General features: G+C 37.9%; 1 protein-coding gene across 2 annotated transcripts in view; it reads left to right on the top strand.

Moving 5' to 3' along the window:
• Positions 1-18,043, top strand: part of LOC149140800 (DNA (cytosine-5)-methyltransferase CMT3-like) — a 362,012-nt gene extending 343,969 nt beyond the window's left edge. Inside the window, exons 20-22 of one of the 2 annotated variants that reach the window (XM_089447880.1) lie at positions 16,999-17,068; positions 17,174-17,277; positions 17,412-18,043. In XM_089447880.1, coding sequence (XP_089304006.1) covers positions 16,999-17,068; positions 17,174-17,277; positions 17,412-17,589 — 352 coding nt within the window. In that variant the 3' untranslated portion in view covers positions 17,590-18,043. The remainder of the gene's footprint in view (positions 1-16,998; positions 17,069-17,173; positions 17,278-17,411) is intronic. The other variant, XM_089447881.1, reaches the window with a different exon arrangement.
• The last annotated feature ends 1,062 nt before the right edge of the window (positions 18,044-19,105 follow it).

Here is a 19,105-nt window from a genome sequence, read left to right on the forward strand (position 1 = left end):
TGTGGTCTCCCTCTTAATGCTAGCTTCCTTGCAAAAGTCATGGAACTCATTGGATTCATACTAGCTCCCATTATCAATCCTTAAGATCTTGATCCTCTTCTCGGTTTGATTCTCGATCAAGGCTTGGAAGTGATGGAACAAGGAGAACACTTCATCCATCTTTTTCAAGAAGTATATCCAAGTCTTGTGAGAATAATCATATGTAAAAGGGACATAATATAAATATCCTCCCAAAGAGTACACAAGCATCATACCAGATATGTCGGAGTGAGCCAACTGCAAAATGTTGGAGGTCTTGCTATGGCTTGAGGGGAATGGTCCCGTTTTGAGTTTTCCTTCGGCACACCTCAGACATACACCTTCTTGCTCTACTTTAAACTCGGGCATCACAGTCACCATCTATCTCACATCAGGTAGAGCCTTATAATGAAGGTGGGCAAACCTCCGGTGCCATAGTTCAGACTGAAGAGTTGTGTTGCAAGACATGACTCCCAACAGACTTCTTCCAACTTGATATAAAGAGTCAACTCGTAACCCAAGAGTGAAAGCATCTTTAAAATTCTTTTTCCACACACGTACCTTGCCATCGATGAAGGCCACCTTGTAGCCTTTGTCTTCCATTGCCGAAATGGACACTAGGTTCTTCTTGAGATCAAGTACATATAGGACTTCTTACAAATGAATTGTGTTACCCTAATTTAATTGAAGAGTAACATTTCCTACACCCTTTACGGGATAGGTGGAATTATCTCCAAGTTTGTCTCCTTCTCTATCATATTAGAGAGAGCTTCCTTGTAACTAGTGAAGTGCCTTGAGGCACCACTATCAATAAGCCAATTGGCTAATGAGTCCGGAGGAGAGGTAGTGGGGAGGGCCAATATTAGATAATATTCATCTTGCTTATTGTTGACAACATTTGATTCATACCTGGAGTTCCTTTCTCTCTTGGAGGGTTGACCACTTCTTTGATTTTCGGCATTCCTCTTTCCTTTGCCATTGAACCTGCCATTCCTTTTATTGTGGTTGTAGTTGCCCTGGGAGTGATTTTGATCATCGTCATGAGATGTGTCCTTCCTATTTGGACACTCCCTCGCATAGTGGCCAAATTTATTGCAAGCGAAGCATTTTCCCTTTATTCCACCCTTCGATCTAGCTTTTCCTTTGAATTTAGATGCAAAATTATTTCTCCTTTTAGCTTGAGAGGAGAAAGCAGTAGGGTTGCCTTTGCTTGAAGGCATTTCTTGCTCTACCATCCTTATCTCTTCTTGAATGCATCTCGCCATCAATTCCTCAAATCCCGGAATTCGATCATTGTTGAGAAGAGTGGTTCTAAATACATACCATTCGGATGGGAGCCTTCCAAGAGTAGTGATAGTCAGTTCCCTATCAACAATGACTTCTCCAATTGAATGATCTTAGTGATCCTTAAGAAGTAGGATTGAATATCCTCGCCTTTGCCCTTCTTAATATCCTTTAGCTTATTTTTGAGGAACAAAACTTGATTTGCATCACTAACTTTAAACAAGCTTACCAGTCTATCGTAGATCTCCTTGGAGGTGTTCAGCTCGGAAACGTAGGCTACAAGACGCTTGTCAATATTGTCCTAGATGATCTTCTTCACTTTGACTTCATCCTTAGTGTACTTGTTCCTTGTAGCAGTTGGTGCATTTGATGGAGGCTCCGTAATTTTGCCTCTCACATAGTCCAACACTTCCTGCTCTTCCAATGTCAGATCAAAAGACATCTTCCATCCGTGATAGTCAGACTTCTCATGGAGCTTGTCTTCGGCGCGGAAGTGTGATGAGGAACCCATGAAGCCTTTAGACTTTTTCCAACTATCTTCGGTGATTGCTCTTGCTCTTGCTTGGGCTTTGTCTTTACCTTAGCTCTGAGTCCATGTCAAATTATGGTATGTTCTATGCTTAGAGCAATTTACTTCAATTTCTTCTTATTAGCCACATTAACATATAAGTAAAATGTTGATAGAACATAAATAAAATCGACAGAAGACAAGCCAAGACAAGAGACAAAAGATGTGGCATCTAGCCAGGACAAACCCCAATGCGGGGAAACCCTTTAATCAATTCTTCTATATTCTTCAATAATTCAATAGAGAGAGAGAGAGAGATAGTACAATATCACAAATCTGTGATTTCATATCAGCAGCAATACAACACTAACCAACAAAGTCAAAGCTGGTCAAACAGCTCCCAATTTGACCTCAAGTCAACCTTGAAGAACTCGGTCTTCAACAACAAACATAGGCAACCCAAAACAACCCTCGATCAATAGTCAAACAACAGTCAATGAAAACACAACCTACGGTCATCCCTAACTAGTCAACATTGGTCAATGTTGGGTCAACGCCGGTCAATGTATCACCCAAAACATAAATGCGCAATCCATATCTAGTCAACGTAGGGTCAATGCACTATCCAGCATCTCGGTCAACGCATCCATAAAACAAAAATTCGTCCTCCTCCTTGCATGTGTGAGAGACCAGTTGCGCCTACGCTTTCCCAATCAGATTAGGAGACAAAAGATGATGAGATGAGTGATGGTGAAATGAGGCATAATGTCTTCTTCCTTTATATGCAATGTTGAGGTTTAGCTAGGGGTGTGCCACACACTTTAACTTGCTTGTCGGCCTTGACAAATTGTCAAGAAATACAAATAAATTCATATCTCCATGAATACATGTCAGAATCGGATGATCGTTTGATCAATCCTACACCTCTCGCCGGGAGGAATCCAAGAAAAATATCATTTGTCATAAATAAGATGACCCACATGGAGTTTGGCCCTAGTTGCCAATTTTAACAGAGTGATCTTCTTGCAGTGAGTGGTAGGGATAATAGTCCGGAGGAGGGTTTTCCAGATCTAGAGAGTGCAAGGTAGAGAAGGCATAGAGCAGTTCAGATAGGCAGCGCAGTGCTTCAGAGGGAGTTCGAAATTCAGCTAGGAGAGTTGAGATCTAGTGCCAGAAGTTGGGGTGTGAGACCGGAGGGCTAGAGGGTCGAATTTCCAGACAGCAAGAGATCAGAAGAGGGGGTGATGTAGATCCCAACAAGTATGACGTGGGGATGCGTAGGATTGACATAGAAGCTACGCAGAGGCAGCGTGGGGTCAGCCAGCTGGTCCCTGATCAGTGTCAGATCTCTCGAATTAGTGTGATATTTTTCTCACTAACTCTTTGCCAGTTTTTCTTTGTATTAGATAGCTAGTTTTGGCATCCAACGATTTGTACTCAGAAAATACTGCATAATAATAAAACCCTCAGCGACTGCACCGATTTTCCCACATTGGGTTTTTTCGGGGGCATTGTCCAAAAACAACTGTGTATATGTGTGTCTCTATTTCTCTCTAGTGCAGTGTTTAGTTTCCGTGGTATTTATTTTGTGTAGGTTGCAGTGTATGTATTTCGATATTTGTTGTAGAAAACTGCAAGTGATTTGTTTAAAGGAATTTAACAAATAGGAGAAATATCATCAGTTTGCTGCAGTAGGAATCGGGTCACCGATTTTTGATGAGGAAGTGGACCCCACCTTATATAGACAACTTATTGGCCCTATCATGTATCTAGTCAAAACAAGGCTTGGAATTTATTTTGCAGTCAACACTCTTAGTCAGTTCATGGTGGAACCAAAGAGGATGCATTAGACAGTAGCGAAGCATGTGCTGCGATATCTACGGGCTACAATTGAGTATGGGTTGAGATATACTCAGAGTGATGGTGTTGGGTTGATGGGATATATTGATGCATATTGGGAAGGTAATGCAGTGGAAAAGAAAAACACCTCATGGCATTGCTTAAGCATTGGATCAGGGGTTGTCTCTTGGTACAATAGGAAGTAAAATTTAGTTGCATTAATCTTTGCATAAGCAGAGTACATGGCAACAAGCATGGCTAGATGTGAAACCATATGGTTTCAGAAGTTGCTAGTGGCACTGTTTGGTCAGAGGATGGGGTTTGCCATTATCCATTGTGATTATCATAGATGTGTCAAGCTATCTGAAAATCCAATATTTCATGATAGGTCGAAGCACATCGATATTAGATACCATTTCATTAAGGATTGTGTGCAATGTGGATCAGTTTGACTACAATATATGCCTACAGAGCGGGTGGAAAACATTCTAGCAAAGGCATTGAATAAAGGAAAGTTTTTTTCTTCTTCAAGATATGTTGGGTGTTGTGGAGAACACCTTCCTCAATAAGAGGGAGTGTTAAATATTATAGCTCAGATAGGTGTTCTACTATTGAGAGGTGTCATTTAGGCTAGGAACACAGAGGAATTAATTATTGTTAATTTTAGATAACAATGATATGTTCTATGCTATGCTTTAGCACAATTTATTTCGATGTTCCTTTAGCAGCCCAATGTCAATTTCCAATTATATCTAGTAGCAATCACATTAACTTAAACACACTGATGGTAAATGCAGATAGAACATAAAAACATGTGCAGAAGACAAGCCAAGATAAGAGGACACAAGATGTGGCATATGCCAAGGACAAACCCCAATGTGGGGAAACCCTTTGATCAATCTTCTTATTATTCGTCAATAGTTCAGCAAAGAGAATACAAATATCAAATTAACTTGCCCAAAACATTCCTATCAAATCAGTAGTCAAAAACAGTCAACTGCAGCCCTAACCAGAAAGTCAACTCCAAAATGTCCTCCAAGCAGCTCGGTCAATAGTAGAAGAACTCGCCCTTCCAATATGGTCAAAGTCAACCCAAAAATAGCTCGGTCAACCCAGTCAAATGTCGTTGTAATTTGTGTGGTCAAAGGTTGAAGCCAACGCTGAAGTCAAACTAGTCAAGCTAGCCCAATCACCTTGAAAACCATGCCAATCAATGCAGCGTTCAGAAAACAAAATTATGCTCACAAGAACGAAGTCAATGCAAGTCAAAGTCACCCAAGTCAATGCTGGTCAACACTGCCCTATTTCCTGAAATTTTTGGCCTCTAGAATTGTCTTGAAATTCGTCCTTCTCTCACACGCACGAAGTAGGAAGAGGCTGCCTCCAAGCTATACAAACCAATCAAGAGAGGAGAGAGATATGCGATGAGATGAGTGATATCCAAATGAGAGAAAGGTCACTCCTATTTATACACTTCGTTGAGGGTGTGGAGACACATCCATTGGGCTTCATGGGCCTACATTTGACTGAGGCTGACCTTGACAATTTGTGCATGAGAAAGAATAAATTCAAAATTCCATTTTTGCTTCTCAGAATGAGATGGCCTTTATTTCAAAATTGGACCTCTCGAAGAGAGGAATCCAACACAATAATCATCTCCATCATATGAGCTGTCTTAAGGTGGAATTTGGCCGTAGTTTCCAATTTTAACAATTATCTCCAAGCCCGTGTAATTTTTCCTAAGTTTCACCCCAAGAAAATATCCTAGTTATGTTGATTAGTGATTTTTTAAATATTTCCTAAGTTTAAACTTAGGGAAAGTGGATAACTAATTCACATTAGTTGGGATAAGATCGATTTACCTCTAGAAGCTTATAGAAAGTTTCTAAGATGATCTTAGCCATTGATTGGATTAAGTGAACTTCTAATTGTGGCCGTTCATTTGTGAATGAGAGATTACAAAGGGTTTTAGCAATAGTGATTAGGAGACGAATTTCTTGAGGTTTTTGCTAACAATTATTTTCTGCAGGAGACCGAGTTTTTCTAATGAGGTTGTGAGCTTCATGAGGAGGCCAAGTTGCTTAGTAAATTCGCAAGAGTAGAGGTCGAGATTATTTTCAGGAGGCAGTGCATCTTCTAGAGGCTAGTGCGATTTTTCCAAAGGATGTGCGAATTGGAAGGAGGGTAGATTGAGTTTTCCAGGAGGAAAATCGAGTTTCCAAAAGGCAGTGCAAGTTTACCAAGAGATAGTGGGAATTGCCAAAAGATCAGTGCATGTTTCCATGTTGCCAGTGCGAGTTTCTGGAGGTATTGTGAATTGTAGAAGAGGAAGCCATGGGGTTTCTTCTGGTTGATTTGATTAGGAGAGGTGAAGATAAAATATTGGCAGAGCTTTGCCAGTGTCAAGCAAGCAATCTCAATTTCTCCATAGCAATTTTTGCTAAAGATAATAATATAAACCCTTAGATCTGAAAATTGGTTTTCCCCACTTTGGGGTTTTTCCAAGGACGTTTATCAATTGTGTCAGTGTGTCAAATGTGTGATTGGTTTCTTGTATATTTCACTACAATTTTTATTTTGTGAATGGTGTTGTTCATGTTATTATTAATTACTTCTAGCAGAAGAATTAATTTGTTCAAGTAATAGAAAATAATTAAATAGGGTAATAGCACCTTCTAGGTAGCCAGAAATTTCACACAAGCTCTACCATATGGCTTGTCACCTTCTCTACAAAATAATTGTTCTCATTATCTTCCAAGACCTTTTTCCATGAGCTTTTGCCACTAAAAGATAATGAACTTTTGCCAAGGTTGTTGAACAAACCCGTTGAACATCCCTCAAGTCGAGGACAAAAAATTTCATCACATTGTCTTCATAAAAGAGGGCTTTGCTATGAATGGATATGTTTGGGGACAATCACCATATGTAAGAATGCTCATGGGGAAAACTCGACATTTTGGAAAATCAACTAGGGCATAGCATTGTGTTGTACATGGGAGAAGCTCCATTTGTCTTTACTTATAAAACTTCAAAGTAAGGTTTAAAGAATAATTTGCAAGAGTTGTTGATCATTCCTTACAAAATGCATTGGTGGAGTCGCTAAGATGAGCTTGCTTCTCGAGCCTTCATAGTTGTTGGATGTGCTCATTGTTACATCCAACAAAGTTTTGAAAATTTGTAAGGATGAAGGGATTCGTTTCTTTATGCAATTTCCATGAAAGAGTGTTGAGAAATGTTGGAAATACTAAGAGGGGGGATGAATCAATATTCTTTAGAAATTAGCACTTTTAAATCTTTTCAAAGCATTAGTTAATCTTCAATTATTATTAATGTTTATGTAGTAATAACAGTAAATAAAACAACACAGTAGACACAAGAATTTTAGTTGGAAAACCCCCTCCGGGTCAAAAACCACCAAACACTTTTCTAATAAATTCTTTAATCTTCAGCCCCAACTGAAATGAAAGCAACAAATTCTTAGAATTCTAGAAAAGCATTCTTCTCCAGCTCCCACAGGAAGGATGCCCCAATGCCCTAGTTTCTTCAGTAGTCAACTGAATGGATGCCCCAACATCCTAGACCAACCTACCACCCTGAAGTGTTCAAAGGCTCCGACCTGTAGGCGACTTCATGCACTAGCCTAGCACCTCCGTGCCACCCTATAATGACTGAAATGAGACAAGAGTGTGGATTCCCGTACCAGGGACAATGATCCACGATACAATATGATTTACAATGATTTTGACCGAACATTCAATCACACTATGACCTGCAACCCAACCATGACATCATCCCAATAAAGACTCCTATACCTCCCAATAATGTCTTTTCGACTCTAGGATGATTGACTCTTTAACAATAATGACTCTTCCATTGATGACACTTTTACAAATGACTCTTTTACAACTTTACAATGATGATGCTTGGCCTTGACGCTTCTTCACAATATACGAACGGTTGTCATGTCTTCAAAGGATGTCTCGCTGTAATGCTTCCTTTACAACTTTACAATGATGACGCTTGGCCTTGACGCTTCTTCACAATATACGAATGGTTATGTCTTCAAAGGATGTCTCGCTGCAATGCTTCCTTTGATTTGATACTTCTGCTCTTGAATTATTGCTTGAAGTTGTACTTGAATCTTCTTCTACCTACATGAAAAATTTGCCCAGCAAAACCAATCCCAAAACAAAACAAAATACCCTTCAACTTACCTCTGCCTGCAAAACACATGTAAGTGCATATTAACGAATAAATACAAATTAAAATTACAATGCGTACCTGAAGTGTGCTTGTCACTTTTGTTGTTGACTTGTTACAACAGTAGACAAAGAGTCCCACTCTTGATATAGGCCTGGACTCTATGCAAGACTATATCCAAAACTGACCTAAAGATATATACAATAAAAACTGATGATAGACCCTAGACTTGTGATGGACCAAGTTCTAAGTACAACAACAGAGACCATTCTATCAACTATGACAAGACAAGTAACATGAACTTACAACATCATATAGATTTAGCAGACTTGGTGTAGCATCAAGAATATGTAGCATCAAATGTGTAGTATCAAGAATAGGACATCTGAAATGTGGTATCAAAACTAACTGTGACATATAGAGACATAGAGATATAACCGAGACCTTGTATGTACTTACGTTTTCCTACAAAAACATATGTCAAAGATGATACTCATATTTCAAATGTAAACACTAATCATACATACCTTGTTGTAGGAGACTTACCCTTGACTGTTGATGTGTGGTCCTTACTACAGTGATCCTTGAATGCATGCTTTTTCTTGCCTTCTAGGAGCTCGATATTGAATCTATTGTATATATGTAATTTCGGATCTCCAGGGTCTGAAATTTCGTCCTGTGGTAGCCCTCTGAGTCCTCTTTCCAACCCCACAGGTCTGATCAAGATTGGATTCTTCAAGAAAGAGTTATGTCCAATCTCCCACGATGACCTGATTATATCCTGGTTCAATAAAGCGAACTTGTACGAAGTGCCACGTGTCACTGTTGCGACCTTCGGCCCTGAAAATGATACCCAACAAACTACAGTCCATCCTCTATCTGTCACTATTTACGAAATTTGAATCCAATGCTCAAAGAGACAGTTATGATGATTTTCCCAATGTCACCTGTTCAACATGGAATTTGGGAGCTTGCAAAAACTCTAACTTCCTTAGATCATATCTCCGAAAATATAGCGAACCAAGATCTGAAAATCGGTCACGAGGTTCATCAAGATTTCAGCTCAAATGGGTTTTAATTTTAGCTTCTAAAGCTCTTCACAAAAAAAAAAAAGTTATAGCGAAAATACCATGATGATCTGTTTGAAGCCACAAAATCCCTACTAGAGGAGGATATGAGGGTCACTATTTATATGAATGTCTTGAGTTGAGAGGGTCCTCAACAAGTGAACGTTGGAGGGATTTTAGGAAAAAAAACATTATTAATTATTTACTATTCAATGACCACAACCAATTATGAGTGCCATGCCACAACCCCATAGGGTTTTAGCCCACTAACTGGGGTTACTAACTTCAAACACGAATATCTCTCAAACTGTGAAGAATTACGTGGCGTGCCATATATTAGCGGAAACATATCAATGAGTAGAATCCATCTAGAAGATCCTTGACTCAGAATAGAGTAAGTTGTCAAGTCAAAATGCCCATGCAAGATCTGGGTAGCCCCTGGTGCTGCTTGGGTTGACATCAATGACAACCACTGATAAAAAAGAAACACACCCATTGTTTTTGTTGAAATACCGAGTTAATTGAGCTTTGTCCCCAACAATAGTGCTGAAAATGTTACCGGGCCAAAAAATGTTACCTCTCAAATTGTACATTACAATGATAAAAGCTCCAACCCACACCATACAATTCGAGTGGAACCTCGATAAGTTACCAACTAACACTTCAACACCCTTCCTTACCTCTTTATGCTAGCTCCCCTCTAGCTTTGAGGGTGTTGCCTTGACATTGCTTGGGCATAAACAATAAGGAGCAAGGTGATGTTACAAATAACCCTGGTGATTGAATTGGGTTTAAGAGGACAATGGAATATAGTGGTGATGGAGGGATGTGAAGATTAGTGCCAACATTCAAGGGAGATGAAGTTAAGGGAATGCTAAGGATGAGAGGATATCAAGAAGCATGGCTCTCCTTAGATCAATTACCCAAAATAATGGATCGGGGGTGGGGTGGTGAGAAACTAGTATCGAAGGATGGATAGTTTCTTGGTCGATCATAGTAAACTTGTAAAGTCAAGAAACCCACTACAAAGGATTCCTCAATAGGATTTCCCTTAGCCCAAGGATTGACTATTATGGCATGAAAAAAGCCCAACCTTTACCTAGGGAACCCACACAAGGGCTTACCTAGCAAAGAGGCTTAGTGATTACTTCACACCAACAAAAGGGAGATGAAGGCTTATGTCTTAGAGTCTAGACACCTCTTTCCACATTAGTGTTGTCCCTCAGTGCCCTGATGTCACCACACCTTGTGGTGGTGATCTCGAATCATATACAAATCGAACCTTTAAAAATACTGCTGATAGAACCAAGAAAGAACAGCCTACTAGATTGAAAGATGTGTCACATAATAAACTCAAAACCATAATAAGACCAAGAAATTTTTTCAATAAACCTTGGAGAGTAGAATACTTCATACATGAGGGTGGCGGTTTGGGGAATTATTGGGAAAAACATAAATAAATTATTTGTTTATGTTTTAGCCAAAATTACCGCCTCACCCACACCCCCTATGAGAGGAATACTCTTGCTATCCAACTAACTGTGAATTATAAATAAAGAACTCCTTCCTTATATAGAGGAGGTAAGGATCTTCCTTTACATTAAAGTAATAATATTTGGGGAATTTCATTCGATTTAGAAAACCCCAATAAAACCAAGAATTTTTTTCTATAAACCTTAGGGAGAAGAATACTTCATACATGAGGGTGGGGGTTTGGGGAATTATTGGGAAAAACATAAATAAATTATTTGTTTATGTTTTACCCAATATTCCCGCCTCACCCCCACCCTCTATGAGAGGAATACTCTTGCTATCCAACCGTGAATTATAAATAAATAACTCCTTCCTTATATAGAGGAGGTAAGGACCTTCCTTTACATTAAAGTAATAATATTTGGGGAATTTCTTTCAATTTAGCAAGGAAATTATAGATCTAGTCTACTTCTAAAAACTAAAAATCATAAAATAAGGGTCCAAAGTCACATGTACGATGAGAAATAATAGATCTCGATCGATCCATCCATTTAGGGAAGATAAGGTCCATAAATAATTATTTCTTTGAATTCATACTTGAAATAGTTGTTAAATCTTCAAGGATGTGTTCCCCAAGAAATGGTTGAACGTTCCCGCATTTGATTTGATCTAAGTTGAAATATTCTGGAAAAAGGGTCGATTACTTGAAAATGGAGCTCAACGTCGTCATCCCCTTTGGCTGCCATGACACATAATGAGAATTCCAATGAGTTGTCACATGCCCAATTTGGAGCTAGGGCATTTTCTATAGGCCCAGTTGAATAATTCTCATGTGTGAGCTGGAAACTGTCGTTTTTTGCTTGCATGGATGCTAGAACTCAATGTTTTGCTATTTTTGGGCTTGAGGAGGCTGGCACGTGTGATAGGAAGCTCTATGCATCACATGCAACATAAAACATCTCTCATGCAACGTAAATTTAGGTTTCCGTTTTTTTCTCATGCATTACTAAACCCATGTTCCCCTTAGCTTGCTGAATTTTTCTTAAAAATACCTTCTTTTGCCAAAATTTTAATGTGGCATGTGAAGAGTGCATGATACTGAACAAAATGCACCCTTGTTGAAATTTTGAATCGGGAACTCTGTGTATTGAGATCAGAGAATAGCCAAAAGTAGTCATGCCTCCAGTGCGGTCTGTTGAATCCAAGTGAAATATAATTATAGGTACCTTTACTAGGAGGGGTAACAAGACCTGCTTTTGATAGCAAAAGTCATGCCTACTCTTGCTCCGGAAGCATCGACTATAAAATCATTTTCAATCATAATATCATTTTTTCTAGTCAGTTTACTAGCAGTTATCAGTGTAGGTTCATAACATATATACTCTTGCTAGATAAATATTTTAGCACTAAGCTATATTCATGGCATTTACCAATGGGTAAATTGTATGTCATTCATATACCCTCTATGAGTTCATGAAAATTTCTTATAGATCTCAAAATGCACAATTAGGCAAATGGATAGTTATGCACGACTCTTTCAAGTTTGGACAAAACGTGTAGGTTCATCAAATATATTCTCTTACTAGATAAATATACTAGTACGAAGCTATATTCATCGAATTTACCAATGTATAATTTGTATGCCATTCATATATCCTTTATGAGTTCATGCAAAATTCTTGTAAATCTCAGAACATAAAGTGGGCAAATACGTAGTTATATACGACTCCATGTTCATATGTTATATACAACTCGATGTTCTTGTCAATCTCAGAATATACAAGTGGGCAAATATGTAGTCATATGCCATTCAGATCTCCTCCGAGTTAATGCAAAATTCTTATAGATCTCAAAATATGCAGGTGGTAGAATAAGTAGTTATATACAACCCCTTGAAGTTTGAAAAAAACTTAACCCAAGCTATAATTTGTATGTCATTCATATTCCCTCTATGAGTTCATGCAAAATTCTTTAGATCTCAAAATACACGAGTAGGCAAATAGGTAATTAAGCACGATTCCTTGAAGTGTGCACAAAACTTAACTCAAGCTGACCAGAATTAAAATAAAATTAACTATTGTCTGCACAAAATAGCAAGGCAACATATGGGTGTTCCATTACTCATTGTTTTTCACAATGCTTTGCTGGTAAAGCATTGCTATGAGCCATCCCAGCGATAATTTTCACTATTTATTGAGTTCTCACCCGTAGCCACAAGGATGCTCAGAGTTGAATGCATGTAACGAGTCTTCAACACCTCAGAGTCATCATTCCTCTATGAATATACATCCCAAATGGTTTATATGGGCACGTCTTTCTTGGTCAGGTGAATGGTTCTTTAATGTATATTTAATGTGAGTGTGTAATAGATGGTTGACTATAACGGTGGCCACTTTTTACATAGCTAAAACGTTCATGCTCTGATTTTTCCTTAAAGTTTGTCACAAAGTTGAAGTGACACCTATATCTCATACAGTAAGAGGCTGGCTTTAAATTTTAAGATTTTTAAGGAAGGGAACTCTAATGAATCTATACTTTCTGAACATTCACAAGAATGCCACTAAGGATCAACTTGAACTCAAAGTTTTCTCTAACAATGACAAAAGAATATCACCCGATGGCATAAACCCAATAATAAATCTTTGCTATGATCCCATGTGTTATTTTGTTGCTAGGTCAAATCAATTTAATCCTAGGAAAAGGGGCACGTAAGTGTCTATGTTGAACGAATATTCAACTAGCACATCAGAATGGATGAAAATTTGTCTTAGAATATGGCATCAATACAAAAATATTAATTAACAGCTAAAATACAAGTCAAAACCCTAGTCAAGGGTTTGAGAATTGATATCATGATCATGAAATATAAGATATGCCTTTTTTTCCCAATCGTTATGAATCAAGATATGGATTTTGGTTTGTATACAAATGGATCTGAACCCATGACGACATTGACAATAGTTATACACTGAGGGTGGTTTTGTTTATTCGCAAATATCCAGGAGAAAAAACTGAAACATCATTCTAAAGTTGTCGATTGGATCACAAAGAGCACATACTATATATCTGATGGGGAATACAGAAGATATGGGAGAAAAGAAGTAGATTGCAGCATTTTTTGAAGGCTTTGAGGCTCATCTGCCCTGTAAGCAGTAACGTCAACCCCATTCCCAAACCTCCTGCCAAGGAGACTATGCCTCCTGTCAGATATTCCACCACCCCTCCTATGATAACCACCACACTGTAAGTAATTATGAAGCAACAGTTGTGCATTGTTGCTGTTACTGTTGCCCGTTACAAGAGATACTTCCAGAGACTTGACAGTTTAGTAGACCCCCACAGTCGCCGGTGGCATGGGACTCTGACGATGTAATTCTCAAATATAAAGAGAGGTATTCTTACTTGTTCTGCTAGTCAGAGTAGCATTGCTATTTATCCGCAGCTTCCTCCCATTAGCAATGTCTATTTGTATAAAAAATTGATGCTGTATATTCGAGATAAGCATGTGGCATGCCCTTGCAAGTTGTCTTGTTGCTTATACCAACAAAATTTGATCATGCGGCATGCCCTTGCAAATTGCCTTGTTGCTTATTCCAACAAAATATGATCGCTATCAAATTTGAATCCATGCAGACCCTTAAATGTCTGATGTGGTAGATGTGACAGGGATTCTCTGAAATTAATGTTCACGGGCTATTAAATCGCCCTTCTTTTGAAACACATTTCTATCAAACCGCCATTTCTCAATTAACATCCAAAATTTAGATTTTAAATCTTTTTAGGGGCAAATTTCGAGGAACACTTCTCCAAAGGGCTAAAACCCTTTGGAAGAGCTGGACAGGTTCAAAGTGGATTATATGAAATTAATGTTGACGGGCTATTAAAAAATCACCCTTCTTTTGAAGCACATTTCTATCAAATCACCGCTTCTCAATTGACTTTTCATTTTTTTATTTTTTATTTTTTGTCTCCAACCATGGTGAATCGGTGAATTTGTAACTCATTGGAGTAATCTGGGCGAGGCCCAAAGATCAAACCTAGTGGCTGCCGCTATAACACCAACAGTATATCTAACAGTCTGTAAACCATGTATACCAGGAATTTAAAAAACCGAGACTCCAAGCCCTCTACTTCTCAATCAACATCTAAAATTTATATTTTAAACTTTTTTGGGGACAAATTTCGAGGAACACTTCTCTGCAGGGCCAATACCCTTTTGAAGCGCCTGGACACATTCAAATTTGAATGCTGGTCACGACGGGCCAAAAATGCAGAAAGGAAATGTGCACAAGAAAGTGCAAAAGGAGAGTCAAAGAAAACTCCACACCCCCAACCATCTACCAAAAGGATCAAATCTTCAACACACCCTGCTCACAAATAAATCACAATCACACATAAACAACTAAACAACTAAATAATAATAATAATAATAATAATAATCTAATTTTAATGTCATGACCAAACCAGATACCAAATTGGTGTATAGGATACCCACACCCTGCTCACAAATAAATCACAATCACACAAACAACTAAATAATAATAATAATAATAATAATCTAATTTTAATGTTATGACCTAAGTTGCACGAAACGGGGAAACGGGTACGAGTTTCCAAAACGGGAAACGATACGAAACACAACCTCCCCAAATTTTGGAAACGGGGAAACACGAATATATATATATATATATATATATATATGTGCAATCATAAAGCATAAATGATACATTATAATTTATTACACTTAAACATTAAGATTTAATTTACATCACATTTACTCATGAATGATCACATAATGAAAATAAAAATATCGGAATATCCAAAAGCAACCTTTATTATATATCCAAATCTCAAAATCAGCCTTTATTTATATTAATATATGCGGCTGCAAGTACAATAAAGACTATAAGGCTGCAAGAGAGAGATCAAAATCAAGATTTTCTGCATCCACATCCCATTCTTTAGAAGGACCACTGTTGTATTGGGAGTCTCCTCCTACATAGTCGAACGACCTTAGTGCTCTTGATTAAATACCGTTTCATACCCTAGTACCCTACATGATTTTGATTATTGGGAGTTTCCCTTGCATAGAGGGCTTGGTTCTCTTGATTAAATACAAGTTCCATACCCTAGTACATGATAAAATCCAATGGAAAAATTGCAATCCCTCCAATCCTGAAATCCTGAAAAACAAATAAGTCTGCTGGATTTTGAGTGAGATCTAAAATTCTACTTTCTCCATATGAAATCCAATGAGGGCGAAACCACTCTCAAACATCCTGAGTCATTTCATGGTAATGTTAAAAATTTAAGTAAAAGTGATATTCTCCTTTATTTTTCATTTTCAATAAAGGAGAATATCACTTTTACTTTAATCTTAAACATTACCATGAACTGCATATCCCTCAAACTTTCTGATGAACTGCATATCAACACTAGGGCAAAAATTCACTTTTATAACTTTAGACACGCATCTAGAAGCAACAAAAGTCACTAACATACCCTAAAAGTAAATTAAAAAACAAATTAAAAAAAAAAAAAAAACACAACTTTCTGATGAACTGCATATCAACACTAGGGCAAAAATTCACTTTTATAACTTTAGACACGCATCTAGAAGCAACAAAAGTCACTAACATACCCTAAAAGTAAATTAAAAAACAAATTAAAAATAAAAAATAAAAAAAACACAAGTTAATGAGGAAACATGGGTCGTACGGCCATGAAACGCGTTTCCGGCCGTACTGGCCACGTTTCCGTTTCAGGAAACATGGCAGTACGGCCAGAAACGCATTTCACGGCCGTACCAAACGCGTTTCCACGTTTCGTACCCGTTTCCATAGGGAAACGGACCTCTACACCATGTTTCCTGCAACATAGGTTATGACCAAACCAGAGACCAAATTGGTGTATGGGATACCCTTGTTTGTGAGACAAGGAACCCACTTGTACATACTCTACTCCCCTTTGGATTTGAAATTGTGACCTCTCAAAGGAAATTTGAAACTGTGAGCTCCTAGAAGGAAATGCATGTTTAGTACAATTTAATAGCCATAAATGAAAATGCATGTTTGGTACAATTTAATAGCCATAAATGTCAGTGGCATTTGATTCTGCATCTGCAAATTGATCAGCAGAGTGGGTTGTATCTTCCTTTTAACAAAGAGGAAATTAGGAACGATATAGAATCCACTTTCTTTGCAAGAGATGTGATTCCTTGGTGAGTTTATGGTGTAGTTTGGAACTTCTGAAGGAAGGTATGTTGTATATCAGTGACCTCTCAAAGGAAATTTGAAACTGTGAGCTCCTAGGAGGAAATGCATGTTTAGTACAATTTAATAGCCATAAATGAAAATGCATGTTTGGTACAATTTAATAGCCATAAATGACAGTGGCATTTGATTCTGCATCTGCAAATTGATCAGCAGAGTGGGTTGTATCTTCCTTTTAACAAAGAGGAAATTAGGAACGATATAGAATCCACTTTCTTTGCAAGAGATGCGATTCCTTGGTGAGTTTATGGTGTAGTTTGGAACTTCTGAAGGTATGTTATATATCTACTTTCCTTTCTAGATTCTTTGTGTGATTATGATCTTACTTCATTTGCAGGCCCTTTGGAAGACTATGGTGGGATGAGATTGTTCCAACTGTTGTTACTCGAGCCGAGCCTCACAATCAGGTTCGCTAACTTAGTTCTGAAGTTGCTTTATTAATTTAAGTCCCTATACTGTTTGTGCATATTCATTAACAGGGGAATTGCAAATTACTCTGTTTTCTCTCTCAGGTTATATTACACCCAGAACAGGATCGTGTGCTCACAATTCGAGAAAATGCCCGCATACAAGGGTTTCCTGATTATTATAAATTATTTGGTACCGTGAAACAAAGGTTAGATTTACTCATTTTTGCCTGTTGACATTTGGCAGCTGTTGTTATGGAACTCAAGGAATTTGTTGCCCTGCGTATTATAATACCATATTTTAGTTTGATATATCTTCTAATGCTTGTTGTCTGTTGAATAGGTACGTACAAGTTGGAAATGCAGTTGTTGTACCAGTTGCTAGAGTATTAGGCTATGAACTTGGGCTTGCAATTCAAAAGCAGTGTGGAAATTCCCCAGTGGCCGTACTACCCGAGGATTTCCCTCAGAGTCTCATGGCTGCTTGCAAACAAAGCCCAGTAATCATAATAGATATTTAGGAGAAGTTGTGAGCTTTTGTAGGAGGAGGCGTTACTGATGTCCATTACATGCTCTAATTTATTCACCCAGTTCAAGGGTGTGTTCGTTACCAGGTTTTTTGGTTTTTTGTTTTGCATACGAAACACAAAACGCAGATGCCAGGTTTTCTGAAAGAGAATTCGAAGATGATTTCTCTATAGCCAAACTTAAAGAATTCCGATCGGAATTGAACAATGGGAACGCTCCTGGGAGAATGTTTCTTTGGTTAGATTTCATGCATTGTTTGTCGGTTAATTCAAGCCGTCATTAATTTTGGTATTGATTTTGGTAGGAGAAAAGCAATGCGCTTATTACCCTTGATCTCAGCTGGGAACGCTAGTGAGACAAGGGACTTACAAAATCTTACAGACATTTGACAATTATAAAAATCAAGAAAATCTTACAGACATTTGACAATTATAAAAATCAATTTTTCTTCTCTAAATTCAGATCGTCTTTAATGTTGGTACTGATCCTGTTAGAAGAAAAGGAATGTGCTTATTACCCTTTATCTCAACTGGTAATCCTAGCGATAAAAGGGGTTTAAAAATCCTTGCAGATATTTGACAATTATAAAAATCAATTCCCCTGCTCTGTTGTTTAAGGACAGGTAATGATGCATTACAAAGTCACTGGACGCATAGGTGTACTAGTATGTCTGAATGCGAATCTGTTGCCAGAGTAGCAAGTTTTCGAACTTAATATTTGGGGTTTTATGAAGATTAGGGCTTTTCCAACAACATACAGATAAAATTCCACCAGAACCAAAATAATGTAATTCTTACTATAACTTGAACCATTTCAAAGATAGATCTCAGTAGAATGACTATAATCGATTTTGAATTAGCTTCTGAAAGGATCATACAAGGTCCTTCGAAAGTTGCAAGCTAGTTTAAAACGCTTTTCCTCTGCTTTCCTATATTTAGTGTTCTTTTTTCAGTTTTTGGTGTGATATTCCTATCATAAATAGACGTTAGCATTTATCATGACATTACCGCCCTATATTTGTCTCCCTCGGGGTGACCCAAAGATGGAATAGAATGAAGGATCTTAAAACGATTGGATTAGAGTTCACAAGTGCATTAGAATGATCAAGTCGACGAGTAACATGTTTTTTCACTGGTCCTTCTATCATACTAAATGCGTTGAAAGATATTGCTGATACTCACGCCTGTTAATATGTTTTTATTAACGTCATGTTAAAACATAATACTAGGGATATGGTGGCAGTTTCCCTTCTCTCAAATTATGTCTGGTTTGGATGATTGGACTGCCAGCTAAGCAGTCTTATTCCCATTTTGTTTTCTGCCCGAACAGTTGTGTCCACCATAACTTTTTGTAGAGTTATGCATCAACAGAGTTGCCATTTTCCTGTGTTATTAACATTTGGGAGGTTTATCATTCAATTACATGGTTAGTCCTTAGGTGTAATATTCCTTAACAGCATTTGAAATCAACTTCCATTCTTGAGAACTGGATTGGTATCAAGTCTTCAAA

Source organism: Pinus tabuliformis, chromosome X, assembly GCF_031772625.1.
Source record: "Pinus tabuliformis cultivar Carrire ecotype Pingquan chromosome X, CPIR1, whole genome shotgun sequence".
Taxonomy (NCBI): domain Eukaryota; kingdom Viridiplantae; phylum Streptophyta; class Pinopsida; order Pinales; family Pinaceae; genus Pinus; species Pinus tabuliformis.